This window comes from Stigmatopora nigra, chromosome 19, assembly GCF_051989575.1.
Source record: "Stigmatopora nigra isolate UIUO_SnigA chromosome 19, RoL_Snig_1.1, whole genome shotgun sequence".
NCBI classification, from domain to species: domain Eukaryota; kingdom Metazoa; phylum Chordata; class Actinopteri; order Syngnathiformes; family Syngnathidae; genus Stigmatopora; species Stigmatopora nigra.
Window position 1 is genome coordinate 5,695,183 of NC_135526.1, and position 20,865 is coordinate 5,716,047.

General features: G+C 38.7%; 1 protein-coding gene across 8 annotated transcripts in view; it reads right to left on the bottom strand.

The window, feature by feature from the left end:
* Positions 1-11,071: 11,071 nt before the first annotated feature.
* Positions 11,072-20,865, bottom strand: part of ncam1a (neural cell adhesion molecule 1a) — a 108,609-nt gene continuing 98,815 nt past the window's right edge. For 2 of the 8 annotated variants that reach the window (XM_077740268.1, XM_077740269.1), the window contains 3 exons: positions 19,930-20,054; positions 19,320-19,500; positions 15,044-16,971 (listed from right to left, as the gene is read on the bottom strand). In XM_077740268.1, the coding sequence (XP_077596394.1) occupies positions 16,892-16,971; positions 19,320-19,500; positions 19,930-20,054 (386 nt within the window). In that variant the 3' untranslated portion in view covers positions 15,044-16,891. Of the gene's footprint in view, positions 11,258-12,161; positions 12,402-12,813; positions 12,931-13,003; positions 13,206-15,043; positions 16,972-19,319; positions 19,501-19,929; positions 20,055-20,865 lie in introns of those variants that run through there. The other 6 variants (XM_077740263.1, XM_077740262.1, XM_077740264.1 and 3 more) reach the window with 6 other exon arrangements.

Here is a 20,865-nt window from a genome sequence, read left to right on the forward strand (position 1 = left end):
AGAAAGTGAGACACCTAGGGGGCTGTCTTGTGTCCACATGTGTCTGTCTTGTACTATGTGGCGATCACGCCCCCCTTTCCTCGTCTTTATCAAACCACCATGGCCACTTCAAGCAGAAATCGGTCGCAAATTAGCTAAATTTTGTCTGATTTTGTTCAGAGCGTACTGGCTGCCATTGACGGTTCCGGACGTCCAATCTGTTTGGAGTCAATGCCGGCAGTGGAACTGTGAAGTGGGAGCCTTTAAGGCCAATCCTTGTTTAAGCCTTCATAGGGAAAGGGGATAGTTTGTGTGTTTTGGAAAACCAGAACCCGAAAGATCGAGTATTCAGATTTGTGGAGGTCACATTTTGTCACGACCCACATTGTGATGTCCAGACATGTTCCAGGTTTCATTTTTTCATCCTCACAAGGGTCACAGGGGGTGCTGGTGCCTATTCCTGCTCACTTCTGGCACCAGGGGGACAGGGATATGCTCCAGCACCCCCACAATCCTCATGAAGATAAGTCGATTAGAAAAGTGAATGAAATGGAACTTTACATTAAAGTTAATGCAACATTTAATATCCTAACAACACTTAAAATGATGGTGATGCTGAAAAGCTGCACCCTAAAAGTGAGGGTACTGTCACATTCCTACTTTACGGTTGCAGGAAACCTTTTGGGTGTTGGAGCCTAGGCCCCAGTAAGATAATGTGTATGTACTTTGGCGTCAGACCCCAAAATGAGTCATCATTGTGTAGTTAAGACATACCTTCGGGGCGTCTGTTTGTCCCAAAACATTGTAACGTCGACCTCTGTTCCTTTCCTCTTCCTGTTCCATATTCTAACCAGGATGACCTGAACAAGATGCTTCCTTAACTGCAACCAGGAAATGCATTCACTTAAAACAGTGGCATTCCTTTTGGCTTGTACCCTGAAATGTAACAAATTTACTAAGATTTACTGTGATACCTCACGGTTCTGAACAAGACAGGATAGTTCCGTATTTTCAGGACTATAAGGCGCACCGCATTATAAGATGCACCCTCAATGAATGACACATTTTCATTGTTTTTTCCATATTTAAAGCACACTGGATTATAAAGCGCCCTGTCTATTTTGGAGAACATTTCAGACTTTTAAATGCGCCTTATAGTCGTGATAATACGGTACTTTAAATTCACAACAGTAAAATAATTCAAACTATGTGATTGGAGGTTATACGTCTTCAACGGTACCAATACAAATCATCTTTATGTCCAAGTTAAGATCAATAGAAATCAACTGTGGTCCAACAAGGACGTTTTTTCTCTCGGGTAGTGTAAGTTGAACCACGTGTAGACAAGATGATGACTTGAATCACCTCAGTATCTCCAGCGCACGTCGACACTTCATCGGCCGACTGTGGGAATGCGTGTGGTTGAGAGTGCTCAGTCTTAGGATGTCTGCAAACCGTCACTCAGTGCATCCTTAAGAATTGGCTTGAAAGAGGTTCTACGTCGTATTTCTGTACTTGGTATATAGTTCATCGATGAAAAACGTTGACACCTTGAAAACAATGAGTAGAGAAGAGTTTTACTTTCAAAACTAGTGCAACATTTGGTCTGATATGTCAACATTCTAAAGTAGCAGGCTGTTGAGCCACCTTTCAAAGGCCAGGTTTGATGTTGGTGTAGTAGAGCTTTCATAAAATTCCAATTTCATTCAGTCTGCCTTACAGTTGTGCTCTGGGAATCTTTAGATTCATCCGGGTACGGATCACAGAGTGCTTCATTACCTTTGAGCTGCGTGCTGCGCGAGCTTAGCTGAGGATAAAGAAAAAGGCACTCCCTTAATCTGTTTATAATCCGCCATTTTACTGAGGGGTGAAAAGAAGATGAGGGCTAAATTGTATATATGTTTATATAAAAGAAAATGGGGAAAAATAGTCTTTTTGCTAGAAATTGGAGAAAATTTGGGGGCTTGAGTGATATTAGACAAATAATACAAAGAGTCAATTGAGGAATAACATGCATGATTATATATGCAAATGAATATTGATAAAATATAGTGATAATTCTTAATTTTGAATACGATGTCTATTGTTGTCCCAGGCAAGAAAATACTAATAAAGACTATACAATTAAAACAAAATAAACGTTTTTAGAGTTATCAGTGACCGTAGCCTGTGTATTTATGTTTTTAATAATTCTTGATCATTTTATCTGCATATTAACATTCTAAGATGTGATATTTTGCTTATTAAAACCATACATCTCTATTCAAAATAACTTTCATACTATCTGTCCAAATGACATTTCTTGCGTTAGTTATACTATTTAAGGGTAGAATTTCATTCTACGTCACGCAGTGTTGCATCAATTTTCTCGCAAAACTCACGTGGAGACGAAAAGCCAAGACGAAATGATGCATTAAATCAAAATTGGAGTCTTATACATCAATGTCACGTTTCACATTAATGGCCAAAAGTATTTTGCAGTGAACATCTACGTACGTATATATGTTGCTGTCTGCTGACCAAAAAAAAAAAAAAACACCCCTCCTATTGTGTGCGTCCTGTGTAGGCATGTGCATGGAGGAGGTTTGTGTATGTGTGGGGGTAGTACAACTTTTGTAAGGGGGGGTCCTGGCCCCCACACAGTGGACCTTTGTGAAACCCAGCCACACTGAATGGACTCTTTTTACACTTGTGTAAACCTCGGGTTTGGGAAGGGGGGTTCTACGGGGGCAGTGAGGCCCCGCCTCTTGGACCTCTGACCCTCACCTCTGACCCCTTCAGGATTTTGGTCTGGAAGTGCTCACTCTCTTTTACTTTTTTCAAGTCATGTGGTTGCGGAAAGGGGAAAAAAACAACTTGGAAAGTTTCAGAATCTGATGGTGTGACCTTAAAACTTTTAGAAGTCCTTCTTGTAATAATCTGAATAATGTTTGTGGAAATATTTTCATATATATGTATTGATAAGGTTATATTTGGTTAGAATGCATGCATGTGGAAAGTTGTCAAACTAGCTCTCTGTTAATAAGTGTTGACCCAGGGGTCTTATTCACCCACTGCCTTTTGACTTCTTTATTTCAAGGTGGCAGCTGCACCTTCTCAGGATAAACACTCTACTTAGAAAGAAACTCTCCAATCAATACTGCTGTTGTCTTGGCAAACTGGACCTGTGTGGACAGTTCCAGGTGAGCGCTACCTTGACCTCTGACCCTGGGACCACTCCTTAAAGAGTGTGGTTAGCAGCAACAACATTTTTAAAAAATCCCTCTATATATGAAGGAATTGAGTGAAGATATGAAGATTATTGTATCAATACGGTGCTAAAATGACGCCATTAGAGAGTAATAATGTACTTTTTGAGATGTATTATTTCAAATCAGTTGTTGCCCTACCAAAGATGATATAAAAATCTATTTCTGTGATGTCCAATCATCCTTGCACTGTGGATTTAAATGTGTTTAAGACATACATTTGCAGTAGATTAGTGGAAAATATTTAAAGGTTGATTACAGGGATACTATACTACTCAGATTTTAATCATAGAATTAAGAATATATATATATAAGAAGGGATGTTGCTGATATTTTGACCGTCTCCTTTTGAATCGACTTGAGGACATTGGGGGAGTCACATTCATTATTCCTATCAGATGGAAAGTTGATCTGATAAGATGTTTGGGACACTTCAAGGACTATAGCACCACCTTCAAGATGCAGAATCAACAATGGCTACTTCAGATGGGTTACTCAGGTCAAAAAAATACAACATTTCCAGACATTTTGGAGAAAGAAAAAAGTAATATCATCTAATGTCACCAGACTATTTGTTTTCATATTTCATATCATAAAAAATCAGTGTAGAAAATTCACTATTACTTACATTCATGTACACAGACGGCGGGCATAGTGGACAGTTGCTTGGGTACATTTGAATGGTTCTTCTATCGCAATATTCAAACAATATTTTATATATACATATACGTATATATACATGGGTGGCCCGGTGGAATGAGTGTTTAGGCATCATAGCTATGGGGTTCTGGGTTCAAATCCAGGTCAGGTCTATCTGTGTGGAGTTTGCATGTTCTCCCTGGGCCTTTGTGGGTTTCCTCCGGGTACTCCAGTTTCCTCCCACATTCCAAAAACATGCATGGTAGGCTGGTTGGACACTCTAAATCGCCCCCAGTGATTTCTTGCTAAGAGCCCAAAGCGACCTCACTTTCCCTGTTAACTAACTAACTAATTAACATATTGCACCCAAACAATAGTTAAAGCTTAACTGGCCATGATGAAGGATTTCTATTAGAAATGGCTTTCCAGTGTAGTATTTCTATTTCCAGTGCTTCTTTTGTGTAAAAGCCCATTCCCCATATCAAGGGAAGAAACACTTTTCAACTCCTGACTTTTCTCCGTAATCAGATGTAGAGCATCAAATGCTTGACTGACTCAGCTCGGCGTGCTTAAAAGAAAAACACCCCAAACAACCCCCCCGAAAAACAGATGAGGTGCTCTTCAAAGCTCTTCCATTTGGCTCCAGCGTCAGGGTATTTGTCTACCTGTGTTCAATTTCCCCGGCTTTGATTCGCGCCATCCTTTTCTGGAAGTGCCGCCTAATAGCCTCTTTCCTTGCTCGGAAGATTGCATGGACACGACGGAAGGGGCAAAAAGCCCCCGTAGATAGACGTCGTTTAATGCGCACCCTGCGTATTTGAATTAATCTAGCATCGCTGGAATGAGTCTGGGAAGGCAAAAGGTGAGATGGAAGCTGATGGAGCAGGTAGAATGTTCCCCCTACCCTTTTTAAAGAGAAATAAATGAGTCAAATGACCTAATCAACAAATTGGTTTGGACGTTTATCACCATCCATGGAGTTGATGTCTATCAATTTACATTTAAATGTTGCTTGCTTTTACCATGTGTACACAAAAGCTGGAGTTTATCAAGTCTCCTCATAGGGCATCTTCTTTATCATCATTTACGACAAAAAAAACGTCTGTGACAAAATTCTAAAGTTTTTGGCGTCAGTTCTTTTAAAGTCTGCCTAGAAACAAACGACAAAGCCAACATGTCCACTCATTGATACAACACAAGTCTCCAAATTGCACAAATTACCCACACAATGTCTAAACTGAATATATTTGGCTGGTCTGATAAAGGACTACCGCAAACAAACCCACACCATTCTCAAACCTCTTTAAAATGACCATAAAAGCAACTAAAGACAAACAAAAAAACAGGCCTTAAACAAAAAAAGGAAAAGGAATGTTTTGCAAACTAGTAATCTGGAGTAAATACAGCTCCCTTTTTATCCAGCATGAAGAAAACATCCACTTCACCTTCTGCTCCAAACAAAAAGATGAAACTAATTGTAGCAGAATGAACAAAACCTTAAACCCTTTCCTATTAATTTGCTTCTAAAACCTGTATTACTTCTTTATCTACTCAAACATCCAATTTTCAACCATATTGATATTTAGATGGAAAAAATACATTCAGTATGTGACTGGACTCACTGGTCAAAAGCAGTCCATAGTCCAGAACCAGTGGAGCGATGGACAGTAATCACCTTACAGTCTTCCCCAGAACAAGAAAGCCTGCTCGCTTGGGGGAACTAATCCATTTCTGCATCCCCCCCTTTTCTTGCTAGCGTCCCCCTTTGGGCATGATCAAATAGCTACTGTACATGAAAAGTTATGGTTACAATAATTCTTAATGCTTCTGTTAAATAATGAATAAACGTGCCCCTTTTAATTGGAATGAGTGAATGAAATGGTCAATTTTTATATGCATGTTGACAATAATAGACGTCAAATTGTGGATGTTTTCATTGTTCTTTGGTGATTTGAAATGAGTTTGCCACTAATAGATACCCAATTTGTTTGAATTAAAATGAGCAATGAGTTATTAATGCAATTATGGTATAGTAGATATCATTAGTTACAGTGAGAATGGTATAATATAAGTGAATTGTAGCTTGTTATTAACAGTTTGTGGCTCATTGGTGTAAATATGGCGTATTAGAGGTGATGAAAAGGTCAAATAAAAATGATATAAATTTAATTTAGCCTATTTAATATGGTGTTAATGCCACTTTACGTATCTACAGATCATTTGTTTCAATATGTTTCCTGCAAAGACAATTCTTGATGAACTCAATATATCAACATGATATACTGTATTATCCATCCAGGTTTTTTGTTCACAATTAAACTATTCAAAACATTGGATTACACAGATAAATATGACTTGAATGTGTTGAAATGGACCATTGCAAAATAGATCTTGAACTCTAGGTCAATTTTAGCCAGCAGCAAAAAACATTGTGGTACCGGATGTGTTGTTTTCTTTTTGATTCCTACCTCAGTCGGACGATCATTGGCCCGCAGCGCCTTTCAGACAATGTGTGATCTTCATTAAAGTACGGCGCACAATCAAGCGTCTTGTCGCCTGTAGCTTTTTCATCTAAGATGCTTGAAGTGATCTGAGGAAAAAAAAGCAGGCACACCAAACAACAACAAGAATAAAGATCACTTTGCAGAGTCAGAATAAGTAAAAAAAAAAGTGTTTCTTAATAAATGCGGCTGTTTCATGCGGGTCACCCGCCGTGCCGACCCGCCCGGCCACTCTCTTGTCTGTTCTTTGGCCAGGGGAGCCCAGCGGGCCACAATGCCGGCAGCTGCGGCCGCACGCTGTGAGCTCGGGCTTTTCATTTAGACCGCTTTTTTTTTTGTTCCTGCTTAAGAAGTGATGCGGGAAGTTATTTCTTTGAAGGACACCGCCGCACCCTACACCTCTTCTTCTGGCGTCAAATCCCGTTAGGAAAAAGCCAAAGGGAGCGTCAGGTGGGGAAACTATTGCGATATTAACGTTCCAAAATGGCGTTGTTGGTAAACAAGAGCGTCGGCAACGGAAAACAAGCAGTCTTAAAACTATGTTTAGTACTATTGGCAACATTTCTACATTAACGGGTTAACACAGGGGTAGGGAACCTATGGCTTGTGAGCTATATATGGCTCTTTTCATGGGTGGATATGGCTCTCCACTAACCTGAGAGGTAAAATATGTAAATCACTGGTGAGAGAACTGAGTCCTAAACTTGACCTACCTCTCTTCCCACTTTAATCCTAATTTAGTTTTTCATAACTCTTCTGCATGCATAATTTCATTGATACTGATTGATTAGCAACAGCATAACAATTTTGTCAAAATAAGACTTTTTGTACCTTAAAAATGGTGAAATGACAAAAAAAATCACACATTTACATATATACTTTTCAATTCTGAGAGCTGCTTTCAAAAAATAACATTATAATATGTCAAATGTGTATGGCTCTTTCTGTTGTAAAGGTTCCCGACCTCTGGGTTAACATCAGGGCCTGACTTTGCTATAAGCAATATGGGCGACTGCCCAGGGCTCACTCCATTTTGGTATTTAGTTTTTTAACTAGTTCTACATTGTCTTCTGTGTCTTATGCCTGTCTTGCTACTGCAACCAAGACATTTCCCGAATACAGAATGAAATAAAGTTCTAACCTAACCTAAACTAACCTCTCAATTCAAACAGATGGGATGTTATTGAGAATCAATAGCAGCAAATAAGTTGTTAGAGCGAGAATATCTAAATTGTATCTGAGAGTGCAAATTTCTGCTGAAAAATGGTCTTCGTCTGACACGACCCCTAAAAGCAAGAAATGATGGGATCGAACTCAACGCCCCGTTTCGTGTCTGTCTCTCGAGCATCCAATTACCGTCGTTTTTCCTTCTACTGGCGAATGCATTGTTTGAGAATGTTTTGGCGCCGGCTGGCACCAGTTGTGAAAAGTCGTAGTGTTCCGAAAAGGAATGTTTGGCGACTCCAATAAAGAAAAAGACAGAAGCAGCTTGGAAAACAATCCGATGAACCGACGGGAATCTGCGCGGTCAAATTCCGACTGCGTCGCAGCTGCCGTGGAGAGCACATCGGATCTATTAGAGACACATTGGGAGGTTTGCTCTCCCAGTACGTCTTCAAAGATACATCTCATCTGGTTTGCGGAACAACATGGACATAAAGAGCAATCCTAATCATCATTCAGTGGATTCGTGTGGACGCAGTCAAAGAATTTGATGAAAACCACTCATTTGTCGGCTGCCTTTGGTTAAGTATTCTGTGGGTATTCAGTGAAAAAGCCCAGGCCTCCATCAAGGCCGACCGACGACCGACCCAAAGTGATTCCACACCCCCAAATAAAACTGTTTTCTTTGTGTTGCCCACACCACATGACGATATTTCAACTGAGACATTCATTCTGTCTGGACGGATGAACATTTGTTCATTAGACTTTAAGCCACATTATACTTTTGTACTATACATGATCCAAAATGGGATGTCCACATATGTGGTGGACACCAGTTGATATTTACAGTAGGTTGCTTCATAAAAATGACTTGAACTGTTCTGCCACCTGAAGGCAAAATTGAAGAATTGCATTCATGTGTACCAAAGGGAAAATAAAATAAAATTAAATAAAAAGGAGAGGAAAAGTCACATGTTCACATACTCTCTTTTAGGTGATATACTTAGTACATCAATAATATAATACTGGGTACTTATTTATATGCGTATACAAAATATAATTTTGTGAACTATGGCTTTGGTGTTCAGGGTTGTTGAGTAGTTTAAGAATTTGCTGCCATTTGGTGGACAAAATGCACAATTACACTACAAAGACTAGTTTTTAGGTTCAAATGAAAATAACTAGCATGCCCATAAATTAATATCATAGATAAAAATGATTGACAATTATTATTTCCTATAGATTGTTTTCTTAACCATTAAAAAAAAAAAAAATCCTCATGATGTGAGTTCTCAATACATATGTATTTCCAACCTATTTAATTTATGATTACATATTCACTATTGCATTTGGATTAAATTTTGAGAACAACTTATTAAATTGAGATACATTTGACCATGTCTTCCTTCAAATTTTGAAATTCTAAAATCCAATCTTAACAAAGATAACATAAAACAAACAAATAAATCAAGAAAAAGCATGAGTTAAGCCTCCATGTTTTTCCTCTGTCATTTTCTTTATTTGCTCTTTTTCCCCTCTTTTTTAGCGACATTTCCAAATTTTACGAAAGCATACGTACATGAAGCAAACGGCAAACTGCAAGAGATGACTTCCAGGCAATTTTGGATGTTTTGGACTGAAGTAGAATGTTTCATTCCACTAACACTTATTTTCCTTTTTGTATACATTTGCATCCAAATGAATGCTAATGGATTTAAAAAAAAATGTTTACGTCAGTTAAATCTTTTAAAAAAATGAGGTCAGGGTATATGCTTCATTGTATTTGCAGATGTAAGTATTTATGCATTTCGACTTAAGATAACTACTGCACTATTTTAGTCTCATTGATCCATAATGGGCTAAAATCAATTTTTTTTGTCATTTTGGAGTTAAGTGCAGAAGCATTTCAGGTAGAAATGGGCCTAAACAAGTGAATTTACTTCGGAATATACTATCATAACCCAAAATAACTCTTTATAAGTCATTAACGGCCATGAAAATTCGTTCATTTACTGTCAACCCTCCCACTTCAGATGCCTAATAGGGACACATTTTGGGTCACAAAAGAAGGATGAAAAGAGCCATATGATTGGGCGTCTGTCATCGTCACTGACATTGAAGGATTAAGGAAAGAAGGACGAAAATGGAGTGAAATGGCTACTGTGGTTTTAATCCTAAGGCACTGTTGTTTCAGGTTTGCTAATGGATGTGTAAGGGTTAACTAGGGGTTCTAATGGGGGCTTACAAAAAAGACGGACTGTGATTACACTTATTTTACATAAGAAATATTTTTTCTAGGCCGAAGTTGACTTGAGGCAGAAAGAAAATGTGAAAATCAGAATTCAGAAACTGAATGGCAGGTCATAGCAAAAGAAATTTGGTCAAAAACATCACAAAAAACTCAAACTGGAGGATATTTTCATATGAACGCTGCCGTATATTAAGTATAGACACCTTATATCAACATTTGTACGAGCGCAGATTCCCGACATTTAATTTACCGAAGCAACATTTTAGTTTTCTTAAATTGTGAGTGCCATATTTTTCAAAATTTTGTCATACGTTTCCAGAATGGAGCAAAAATAAATGTCATTATAATAACATTATCACAAGAACAACCCAATGACAGCAACATGTACAGAAATACAGTAACTTTGCAATAAAAACTGAGAAAAAAAAACCCAAAACATGCTATCAATGCAATCACTAAATCTGGCAAACAAACCTGAATTGATTGGCTGCCATTGACGGTGTTAGACGTCTAATTTGGAATGGATGGGAGACGTCTATCTGGCAACCTAGCGGACTACAAAAGAAAAACAAAACAAGCTAAATAGGCAATAATATCTGCACATGAATTCAATAACACAATAACAAAAGGGGCAATCAAGAGCCACAATTCAAAAGTCACACAAATTGCGTGAATACGGCAAATCTTTTTTTTTGTCCTTTTTTTCTTTTTTATACATGAAGGCAGTTATCCGTGAAATAAAGCTACAGTCCAACCAACTCCAATAGTATAAGACCTACAATGTATTTTGGATGATGTCTTTAAGAAGCCACGCCAAAAAGAGAAAATGAATAAAAAAGACAGTAAAGTAAGTTGTAAATCTTAAAATATTTAGGAACTTTTTCCCTCTCAAATTCCTTTTTATCATCATCATCAACTTGTTCTGTATAAATTGAAGGCATTTTTCTTTTTCTCTCAATTTTGTACATGTTCAATTTCCCCCTTAAATTGACTTACATGTTACCTAAGGCTATAAAAGACAATTTCACATTTAACATTCCCTTTCCAATTTCCTTTTTATACGACAATTTATTTTCTCATTTCAGCGTGGACTCCCAATCTGTCATGAATTTGAAAATGTTTCTGTTAACAAACAAAAGCTAAGGCATGTGCGTCCAAGTCTTTACATTTAGTTGGTCCAAAGACACCAAAAAGACGTGACCCCACTTTGATTACATTTTTTTTCCCGTTTCCATGTGAAAATGATGTCGAGGTTTCAGTGACTGTGACCCTAAAACCCACCATCCTCCCTCCCTCCCTCCCTCCCCCCTTCCCAACACTTTGACCTTTCCGAAACCAATCCGAACCCTCTCGGTCATCCCCATTACGCTTTGCTCTCGTTTCCGTTGGTCTGGGGCGCCTCGTTGGGGACCGTCTTCACCTCAGCTGTATTGCCATCGGCCTCTTTCTGGACGCCATCCTTCGTTTTCCCGCTGCTGAGGACGACACAAGGGACCTTTTGTGAGAATTTTTTAAAGGGAAATGGCTTCCCCTCCCGCCCCCCTAGGCCCTTTTTCTATTTGGAAGCGAGTTTCACACATAACCGGATCACCAGGCGGATCCCCGAGCCGCACATCGGAATGACAGCGTCCCCCCCTTGTCGAAGGCCGATTCCCGCCGAAGGTCGGCGTGCAAATGAAGACACAATGAATGCGAAAAGAGCTGACCCACAATGCAAAGTACATACGCACACACAAGAGGATTAACGGGGCCGTCTGGACCGAGACGTCGATAACGCCGTTGTTAGACAACGATGGGAGAAAAGCTGAAAATAACAGCTGACGGGGGACTCGGGAGGATTAAAAAACAAATTGGCATTCTGCCGGGAATAAAGCAAATCGAATAATAGCTTAGATGGGTTCTAAAAATACACCTTTTTTATATTAGCTCAATGGCTGCCATTAAAAACAATGGAGATCTAGTTAATTTGAACTGATCTTTTTTTTTTTAACTCAAATTTTCAGCATAAATGATATGACAAGGCACATTGATTAGAGAGCAAAGGTCACAGAGGTCAGAAAATTGGCATGCTTTTAATTTGGCTGCTAAGGGCAGATATCTTCTAAAGAGGAAAACATGCCATGCATTTATTTATTTAAAATTGCTATCTCAAAATGCTCCTGCAGTTTTCATGCAAACAGGATTTTCCATATTCCTATAATAATGCTATCTTGCATATATTATATTATATATCCTATACAAGTTTAGCTTTTCAGTGCTTTGCATACTTGTACACTATTTTATGAATTTTAGTCAATATTCGCAGTTGAATCATTTTAACAAACATATTGAAGCAATGTAACGGCGTAATGGACACAAAGAAGGTTTAAACGTTCATACTCATTTGGAGTGTGCGTTCCGGCATCCTTTGCGGGGTCGTCGACTCGACTCGGGGGGCTCCCGGGGCGCTTCCGAGGCCCCTCGCCGTTACCGACGGGCTCGGCTTTGGCGGCGTCGCTCAGGTCGACCAGCGGCCCGACGTCGGGTCGCTTACTTTCAAGCGTTCCCGAATGTGCGGCCTTTGCATTAGTTGTATCGGAGGGGAGTGCCTTTACCGCCGAGGGGGTGCCGTCTGCGGGCCTGTTTTGGGGGGGTGGTGTTTAGTGCGTGGGGGAGGGAGGACAGCAACACCCGGCAGAAAAGTGAGAGTGAAGGAAGGGTCAGCCAAATGTGTTGAAGTTAAATACAGAAATTGAAATCATTAAAATGCAAACAATATAAGAATAAGTCTTGAAATAATAAATACATTAGATAAGAGTGGGGAAAGGGGTTAGATTGTTGTTGGCATATTCAATAGGATCTCCCAATTAGTTCATGCACTTATTTGAATTACTCATTGGATGCAGTTGACGTTGATAAACTCGATTAGACTGGCTTTGAAAATGAACTGTTTTTATATTGACCACTCAGTAATCCTAATAAAATCTGAGTAGTCATTTTTAACTGTCAATTCACGACATGGCGACCCCAACCGGCTCAAGTTAATACTCACTCAGGCTCTGTCAGAGGCGTGGTTTCATTGGGTTCGCTGGGTACTACTCCTTCCTGGTTTGGCGTTGGCTCCTCCTCTGTCCTCACCTCCACAATGGGCTCCTTAGACTCATCTTTCCTGCTTGAAAAATGGGTGCTATGTTTAGTTTTATGTCCAGTTTCCCAATTTTGGTTTGATTTTTCAGACTCACGTGAAGGCGGCCTTGCCCTCCTCAATGTCCTTGGTCTTGGCTCCCGGTCCGGCCTTCCCGCAGAAGTTGACGGCGATGCACATGAGGAGGCCGCACTTGTTGAGGAAGAAGCAGGTCACATCAACGGCCACCAGTAAGATGAAAAAGACCACCATGAGGATGCCCACGATGGCGCCTGTGCTCAGGCCCGGACCGGATGCACCTGCAAATACGACGATCAGGAAAAAGAGAGAGATACATGATGTCAATTAAAGAGTCATCTAAGAGCAAAAAAAGAAAAAACGGTTAAATACTATACAGGGTGTTTTTACTTGGGTAGAAATGGACTGTATTTGTATATTTACATTATTACCTGTGGAGAAAAAGGTTGACAAATACGAATTATGTTCAAATTTCATTTTGCACGTGCTGTTTCTGTGCTATACCATGAGTTATAGAAGAAGAGCTGTGGGAGAGCACCCGCATTTTGGCAGATAACAGTTTACATGGCCGTGGGAACCCCACTTTCAGTAATGTCACCACGACTTATCATACTTCTGCCGAAAATACATTTTCTGGGCCCCCACGCTCAATTGATTTCTAATTGGATGTCTTCCTTTTCCTCGGTAGGGAGGCCGGGGCTTCACTGGTAAATACACAAGGGTTCTTGTTTCCTCCTGCCGCTTCATTTACATTTTAACAGGGGCAATAAATCATGTGGCGTACGCTCCAAAAAAAAAGAGGGCGGCGGTGGCGTGACAATCGAGGGGCCGTCACCCAGTGAGGGGAGCATAAATCAGGAAGCGTCAAGCCCACCGACGTTCTCTACTATAACATATCGCACATTCTGTTTAGAAATACACCATAACAATGACGTAATTGTGCCGATATTAATATCACTGAACGGATTAACATGATTGGACTATGTCTTTAAGTGACAGTTAATGATTTTTCACTGCAGAAAAATACAATATTTAATCGATTCCTTCACATTTGACAACACACCAACATATTGGCATCCCATATATATTTTGTGTTGCTGCCATAAGCAACCGTGTTGACAACCTGGCATTAAATAAACGATTTCCTGCCCGATGCTATCACGTTTATGAATATGACACGCTCCTTTCAGGAAGTTCCGATCTGATAGGCTAGGCGCTCTCGCCTCGTCTCCGAGTGAAAGCGGAATCCGGGAGGTTGAATAGAAGGCACATTTTCAATTTGTCTGAAAGAAGGTAGAGATTTAGCAGTGTAGACAGACGGAATGACCAAAGGATAGGAGTAGTGTCGGAGAGGAGGACGTCAGGCGACTTTCTAGGAAGACCTGAGTCACGCGACGTCCTCTCACCGAGGAAGGAAACCTGGAGAGAGGACAGACGGCGTGTGGAGACAAAAAAGGAAAGAAAATTGCATGCAGGAGAGCAGAAAGACAAATAACACTGACAAATATTTATTTCCGAAACTCACTAGACGTCTAATCCATTGTTTTACTATGAGGCCGTCTAGAAAAAATACTATGAAATTAAAACTAGGAAGAAAAAAATAATTAAAATCACATCACTTTAAGAATTCATCACATTTTGAGTCATGAAGGCGGCACACGGGTTTGAATTATATACAAAACTGATGACATTGAGATCTGGACTTGAATAATATATTATGAGCAGAATATTTTCAAGGAGGTCTTTTGCCAACTTGACCACATGGCAACTGTCAAAATCAGTCTTTTTGACTGATATTTGACCCCCACACATCACACTATTGTCTGAAAAGCAGAGTTAAATGATTCATGAGCATTAAAAAGGAAGCAGATGCTTGAATCCCCCCAGTTCGTTAGCTAGTGCCATGTTTTAATTATCAGGTTTTAGGAAACAATCTCTTGGCACATCTGTTGGATTAAAAAGGAAACTGTGTCTTGTTGGCACTTAACTATTGCACATTTCCAAGTTGCGTGACCTTACAATATTAATTGACTGTTAATGAAATGGATTTTGATCAACTCGTGCTGATTTTCCTCAACTTTAACTTTGTCGTCATGAATGGCGAACAAAATTGATCATATCAGCGAAAGAAAACAGACATATTTTATTTCCACCCCAACAACGGTTACATGGAAACACGCACATATGTGTACTTACAAAAAAATGTCTTCAAAGCAAAATCCCCAAACGTTCACATCATTCAAAAACGCTTCTTTTGCCTTTTTTTGTGATAGCAACGCTCATTATTTAGTCACCTTTTTTGGGCGTTTACCCCACTTTTAGATACATAAATACAAGGGGAGTGAAGAGAAAAGTCGATTTTAGACTGAAAAGATTATGTACACACAAGACATGATCATTTTCTTCTCTTTTTTCCATCCCTCAAGGCATTAACAATGCTTCTAAAATGCGAAGTGGGGAGAAAAGTGCATCAGAAGTCATTTCCTTTTCTAATTTTAAGTGAACATCCTCACTTTCTTTAGCACATTCATAATGTTGTTCTGCTCTCAGGCCAAAAATCAAAGTCTATCATTCACCCAAGTCTATCTATTCTAGAGAACACAATCCCGTGAATCTCAAGTTCACGTTAAGGCATTATGATTGTGTTTCTCTCCCTCCAAAAATCTCCACCCGTTATCCGACTTTTTACACAAATACAACCAGGCATGGGCATTCACGTGCAGTTCCTCCGTCAAAAATGGGGGAAATGGTTGTACACTCATACCTCACCTTAGAAAAGACCCAAAATTAAAGTTAGGTAATGCAAAAAACACCCCATAATGTAAACGCTCTCCCATTGGCTATCTCCTAAGACTCCCATTAGCTATGAGGGAGTCTCCATGATGCTTTTGTACGTCTATCTAATAAGATAATTTACATATCTTATTCATTTTATTGTTTTACTAAATCATTTGCTTTAATTTTGAGCACATTACATACAAAATTGGTATATTTCTATTATTTTTTAAGGGGTTTATGGGTTAATATTGGGGGTCTTGAACCAAATTAGGTCTTTTTACATGTAAAATTGGACTACAACTACCTATTTTGAATGATGTTTTAAAACCACTTCTGGGACAAATTATTTTCATCAGGTGAGGTATGATTGTACAATGGGCTGAAAATTGTTTTTTAAAAATGAACTATTGTATTTCCAAATTTAACACCTTTAAACATATCAACAACCAATAGCACACAATCAACAGAATTTCAAGTGATCAATAACTGAATTATCATACTTGTCCCTTTTTTGTCAGACTCTAATCAGGGGTGACCGTTTTTTTTCTCTATTTTCCATTAATGTGCTCTTAAAAATAAATTTAATTTAAAACAATTCTAATTAGTTTTTCACCACCAGTTTAAATGAGTTGGGCCATCAAATTATTTAATAATGTGAGATTATAAAGTGTTAACTCCGAATGAATTATCAAAATATCTTTTGGAAATAGCTCATAAATTTTCCGAATTTTTAAAGCCTTTCTGAAGAATCCCAAATTAATTTTATTTGTTGCTTCATGTTTATTTTCTGACATTTTTCTTTTTTTTTAAATAAAGACTGATATTTTTTTGTGATTCTCTCCACAACATTTGACACAAAATAAGTAGCATTTTTTTACCAAGTACTTTGGACACCCCTGAAAAAGAAAGTGCGTCCATATATTGATAAAAAAAACAAAAAACAAAGCAAAACTCTCAATTCCAGCGCCGAAAAAAAGTGATACACGTACAGAGCACCCTGGAATAACAATCACAAAAGCAACATCTCAAGACTCTTCATCTTCTTCTGATCTTTTGTGTGGCTACACAAGGCTCCAAAAAGGCATAGAAAGAGGAGGGGGATTTGGAGGTGGTCAAAGCCAAATAAGACAAACAAACAAACAAAAAAAAATAGGTTTTCATTTCCCCTCTCTTCGGATGAGATCAGTTTTTAGAGCCAGATTGCCGTCAGCAAGGTGGAGAGCAGAAGAGCTGCCGTACTGCACGCCACGCATCGGCAACCCAGCGTCGCTGCGGGTGACCAACAAATATTTCCATTTCGCCACAAAAAAAAAATAATTAAAAAAAAGAGGTGGAGTTTGGTGGGTACGGTAAGGTCACGGTCCGCAGGTGCCCCCCGACAAGACGTGAACAGGACAAGAGACACAACAAGTAGAGGGTGGAACAATAACAACAAAAAAGGGAGGAAAGGAAAAGAAGAGAAGGGAAGGAAAAACAGGGAGAGAGATAGAAAAAATTGAGGTCAGAAATACAGAAATACGGAAATACAAACCCCGAAAGGTTACAAGAAATTCAAGTGAGGAGTTTGGAACAAAAAAGAAGAAAAAAAGGAGGAAGCCAAAGTGAGTTAGTCAGCGAGACAGATGGTTTATTTTAGGTCGGAGTGGAACATTTTTTTTCCAAGATGGATATGGACAATGGCCAGTGGTGTCGTATGTGATTTATAGTAAATTTCAATGTCACTATAGATGTCGAAATTATGTCCTCTTTCTCCAATTAAAATGTATTTAGCCTCTCTTGTTAAATTGATACATCTGAACTGAACCATTCTTTGCAGAGGATAAAAAATATATGACTGAGTATTGTTAAGCCAAGGTTGTATGAAGTTATTATTTTATTGTTTTATAGCTACACCACTGGCCAAATTAGAGAAAAAGATGGGGGGCCATGCAACATGCTTGGACATCTATTGCTGTCAATGGCAGACAATGAATTAACACAGAAAATTCAAGATGTCGCTAAAAAAACACTTTGTACTAGTGTTGCACTGATACCATTTTGGCTCTTGATACCGATTCCAATTGGGAGGTTTTGGATGATAACAATACCATATTTAAATAATAATAATAGTGGATTACTGCATTTTAGTGCTGTATTTTCAGTGCTATTTTCAGTATTGTTGGAAGACAAATGATGATCATGCAAGGACTGAGAAGGCTGCATCCCCAACCAACCAAGACATATAACAAATAATAAATACATTAATAAAAAAAAAACATGTCAAAAAAATAAATGGCATTTTAGGAGGCTTGGGTTGTCGAGCATTGTAATAGAATGAATCAGTCAGCAGCCACAGGCGTAAATGCTTGTTGTTAAAATAAAAATGAATTTGCCAGCAGCAATATTTCATAATGCAAACCAAATGCTTAACTAGTTTTCTTTTCATTTTATATTGATAAATAAAATAGAAGAATCCTAGAAAAAGTGGAGAAACTTTTGCATTGATGGCTGACAATGTCAAAAAATATTTATCATTATATATATATATATATATATATATATATATATATATATATATATATATATATATATATATATATATATATATATATATATATATATATATATATATATATATATATATATATATATATATATATATATATATATATATATATTTTTTTTTTTTTCATTTTTTCTCTATATTGATGCATTTTCAAGGCCAGCCTTAAGATACTTACTACTACTAGATACCTAGAAGTACTTTTTATTTCCGCTCTTTCATCTCCGCTAGTTCTATCCGCTATAATTTGACAAAAGTTGAGCTTCAGGTAATCTCCCAGGTTGTTTTTTTTAAAACGAGGTAATAAAAAGAGAAGCTTTTCCCGGAAAAAAACGAAGTACAGTTTAGCCTTTGCGAGAATATTTTTCTTAAGTATCCTTTGTCCAAGTTTCATAATCCTGCATAGCATTGTGGTAAGGGGAAGCAGCCCTGCTTCAATATTATTGCACACATCACAACAGCAACAACAACAGAGCCAAGGCCGACCGTGACCACTGGAGTAGAGCTTTACGGGATTAACCGCACCCCACGAGAAAGAAGAAGGAAAAAAAAAAAGAAAAAAAAAAGAAAAGCTTTGGGCCTGACGGATATCCGCCGCCGATTTACCGCTCGCCGAGCGGCGGCTGCCCTTAATGATATGACCGGAGATTAGGAGAGTGGCATAGCGTGAAGCCTATCTGCAACTCTGAAAACATTCTGCCGTTATTGACTCAATAGTTTAGCGTTATCTGGCTGCAGAAAGATGGCGAGGTAGGAGCCCAAATGCTAATCAGTTTCTCTGTGCTGCTGCAGGTATCTCGGATAGATCTCTCGCTTGGATTTTTAAATGGCAAGCCACTACGGTCAGCGCAATAGGAACCCATGTGCAATTTGATTTTATCCTTAAAAAACATCAATAGCCATCCAGTTTTCTATCTGTCCAATTTAAAATCCCAAGGTATTACACTTTTTCTATCATTATCCATGATTTGCTTTTTAAATATTGAAAGCTTTAGCAGGGACAACAGATAAATCATGCTTTCTGAGTAAATACATGCTCCTGAGCACAATCAGATGGAGTAGAAATAGAAAATACCTGGCATGGTGGTTGGTTCCGTAGCTGTTCTGAAGGACAGGGTGCCAGGCTGGGATCGACCTTTGGAGTTGACCGCCACAATGCGAACCTCATATTCCGTATTCCAGTCCAGTCCGTGCAGCACTACATACTCGCTACTTTGTGGCATGCGGATCTCGGGTTTCCAGTCAGAAACATGTTTCTAGGAAAGAAGAAGTTGACTATTTGATTGATTCCAAAAAAAAGGGAGAAAAATGATGGATCCACCTAAAAGTCACCTCCATGTATTTCCATTCATTGGGAAGACTGGCTAGAACTAGGAGAGGCCAATGAATATTTGCATTAATGGGACCCAACTACGTAATGTTAACTGTAACGGTCATACATATATAATTAATTTTGCTCATATTTGTGCACTGTGGCGAAAGCTTTGAATCTCATTATAGTACTTGAATAATGACAATAAAAGCTGATTCAATCAGTCACACATTGTTAATATTGTGGTATACATGACTGAAGTCTTAATAACCAAAGAGTAATACCAAAATAAAAATAAAGAAAGTATATATAAATAACTAAAGAGAAAAAGCATGCAAATTTGAAATAGGCGTGGCAAGACTGGAATACTTACAGCCTTGTATCGGACCAGGTAGTGCTTAATGGGGGATCCACCATCATCCTGTTTGATCCAGTTGACCTTGAGAGCGTTGCCCTGGTTTTGAACCATGGCCTCCAATTTTGGTGCACTGGGTTCCCCTACGAAGAATAAATAAGCATTTAAGAGCGAGGTTACCAAAATTCTGTTTTTTCGGAAAACTCTTCAGCAGAATCAATCCTTTTAAAAAATTATATATATATATATATTTTTAAGGTTCTTTTAAAAGTTGGACTTTGAGGGCATGCCGAGGGCCCTCATTAAGGGGCGCATCCTGTGGGTAATGACCACCGGGACGCCGGATAACGAGCACCCAGGCGCAGAACGGACATGAGGCTCCATTAATGTTGGCTTTGTTGTTTGTTGACAGTCTACGATAAGAGACGCTCATTAATTATGAATCGATGTATGGGCTGCATGATCTCGGTTTTGCTTCAAACATCCTATATGGCTACGCTTAACCTCCTATCGAATTAATATTTTAACGTTGGCCTCTGGCGTTTCATAAACAGACAATAGAAAATGGTTAAGAAATTCAATATTGATGTTAGTGATTGACTTTGCATTCCAGTAAGCAGGACAAGTAAGAGTAAAAAAGGGAAACGGATATAACAGAGGAGTGCAAGCGGGCAGCGTTTTTGTACATCAACTGCGTTGCGGTCATCTCGCTTTGTTGTTGTTTTTCTCCGAGGCTCAAATGAGAGAGTTATGGTGAGAGGAAAAGTAGTAGAAGAAGAAACTCGAGCATGCAGGCTCTGATCTCAGCCCATTTTACAAAATTCAATTGGGAAAAGACTTGTTTAGACGTGGTGATGGACAAGATGTGATCGAGATGAAACATGCATGGACAAAACTTCCTGTTAGAATCATCACAACAGAATAAAAGAAGAAGTAGTAAAAAAGACAAGGGAG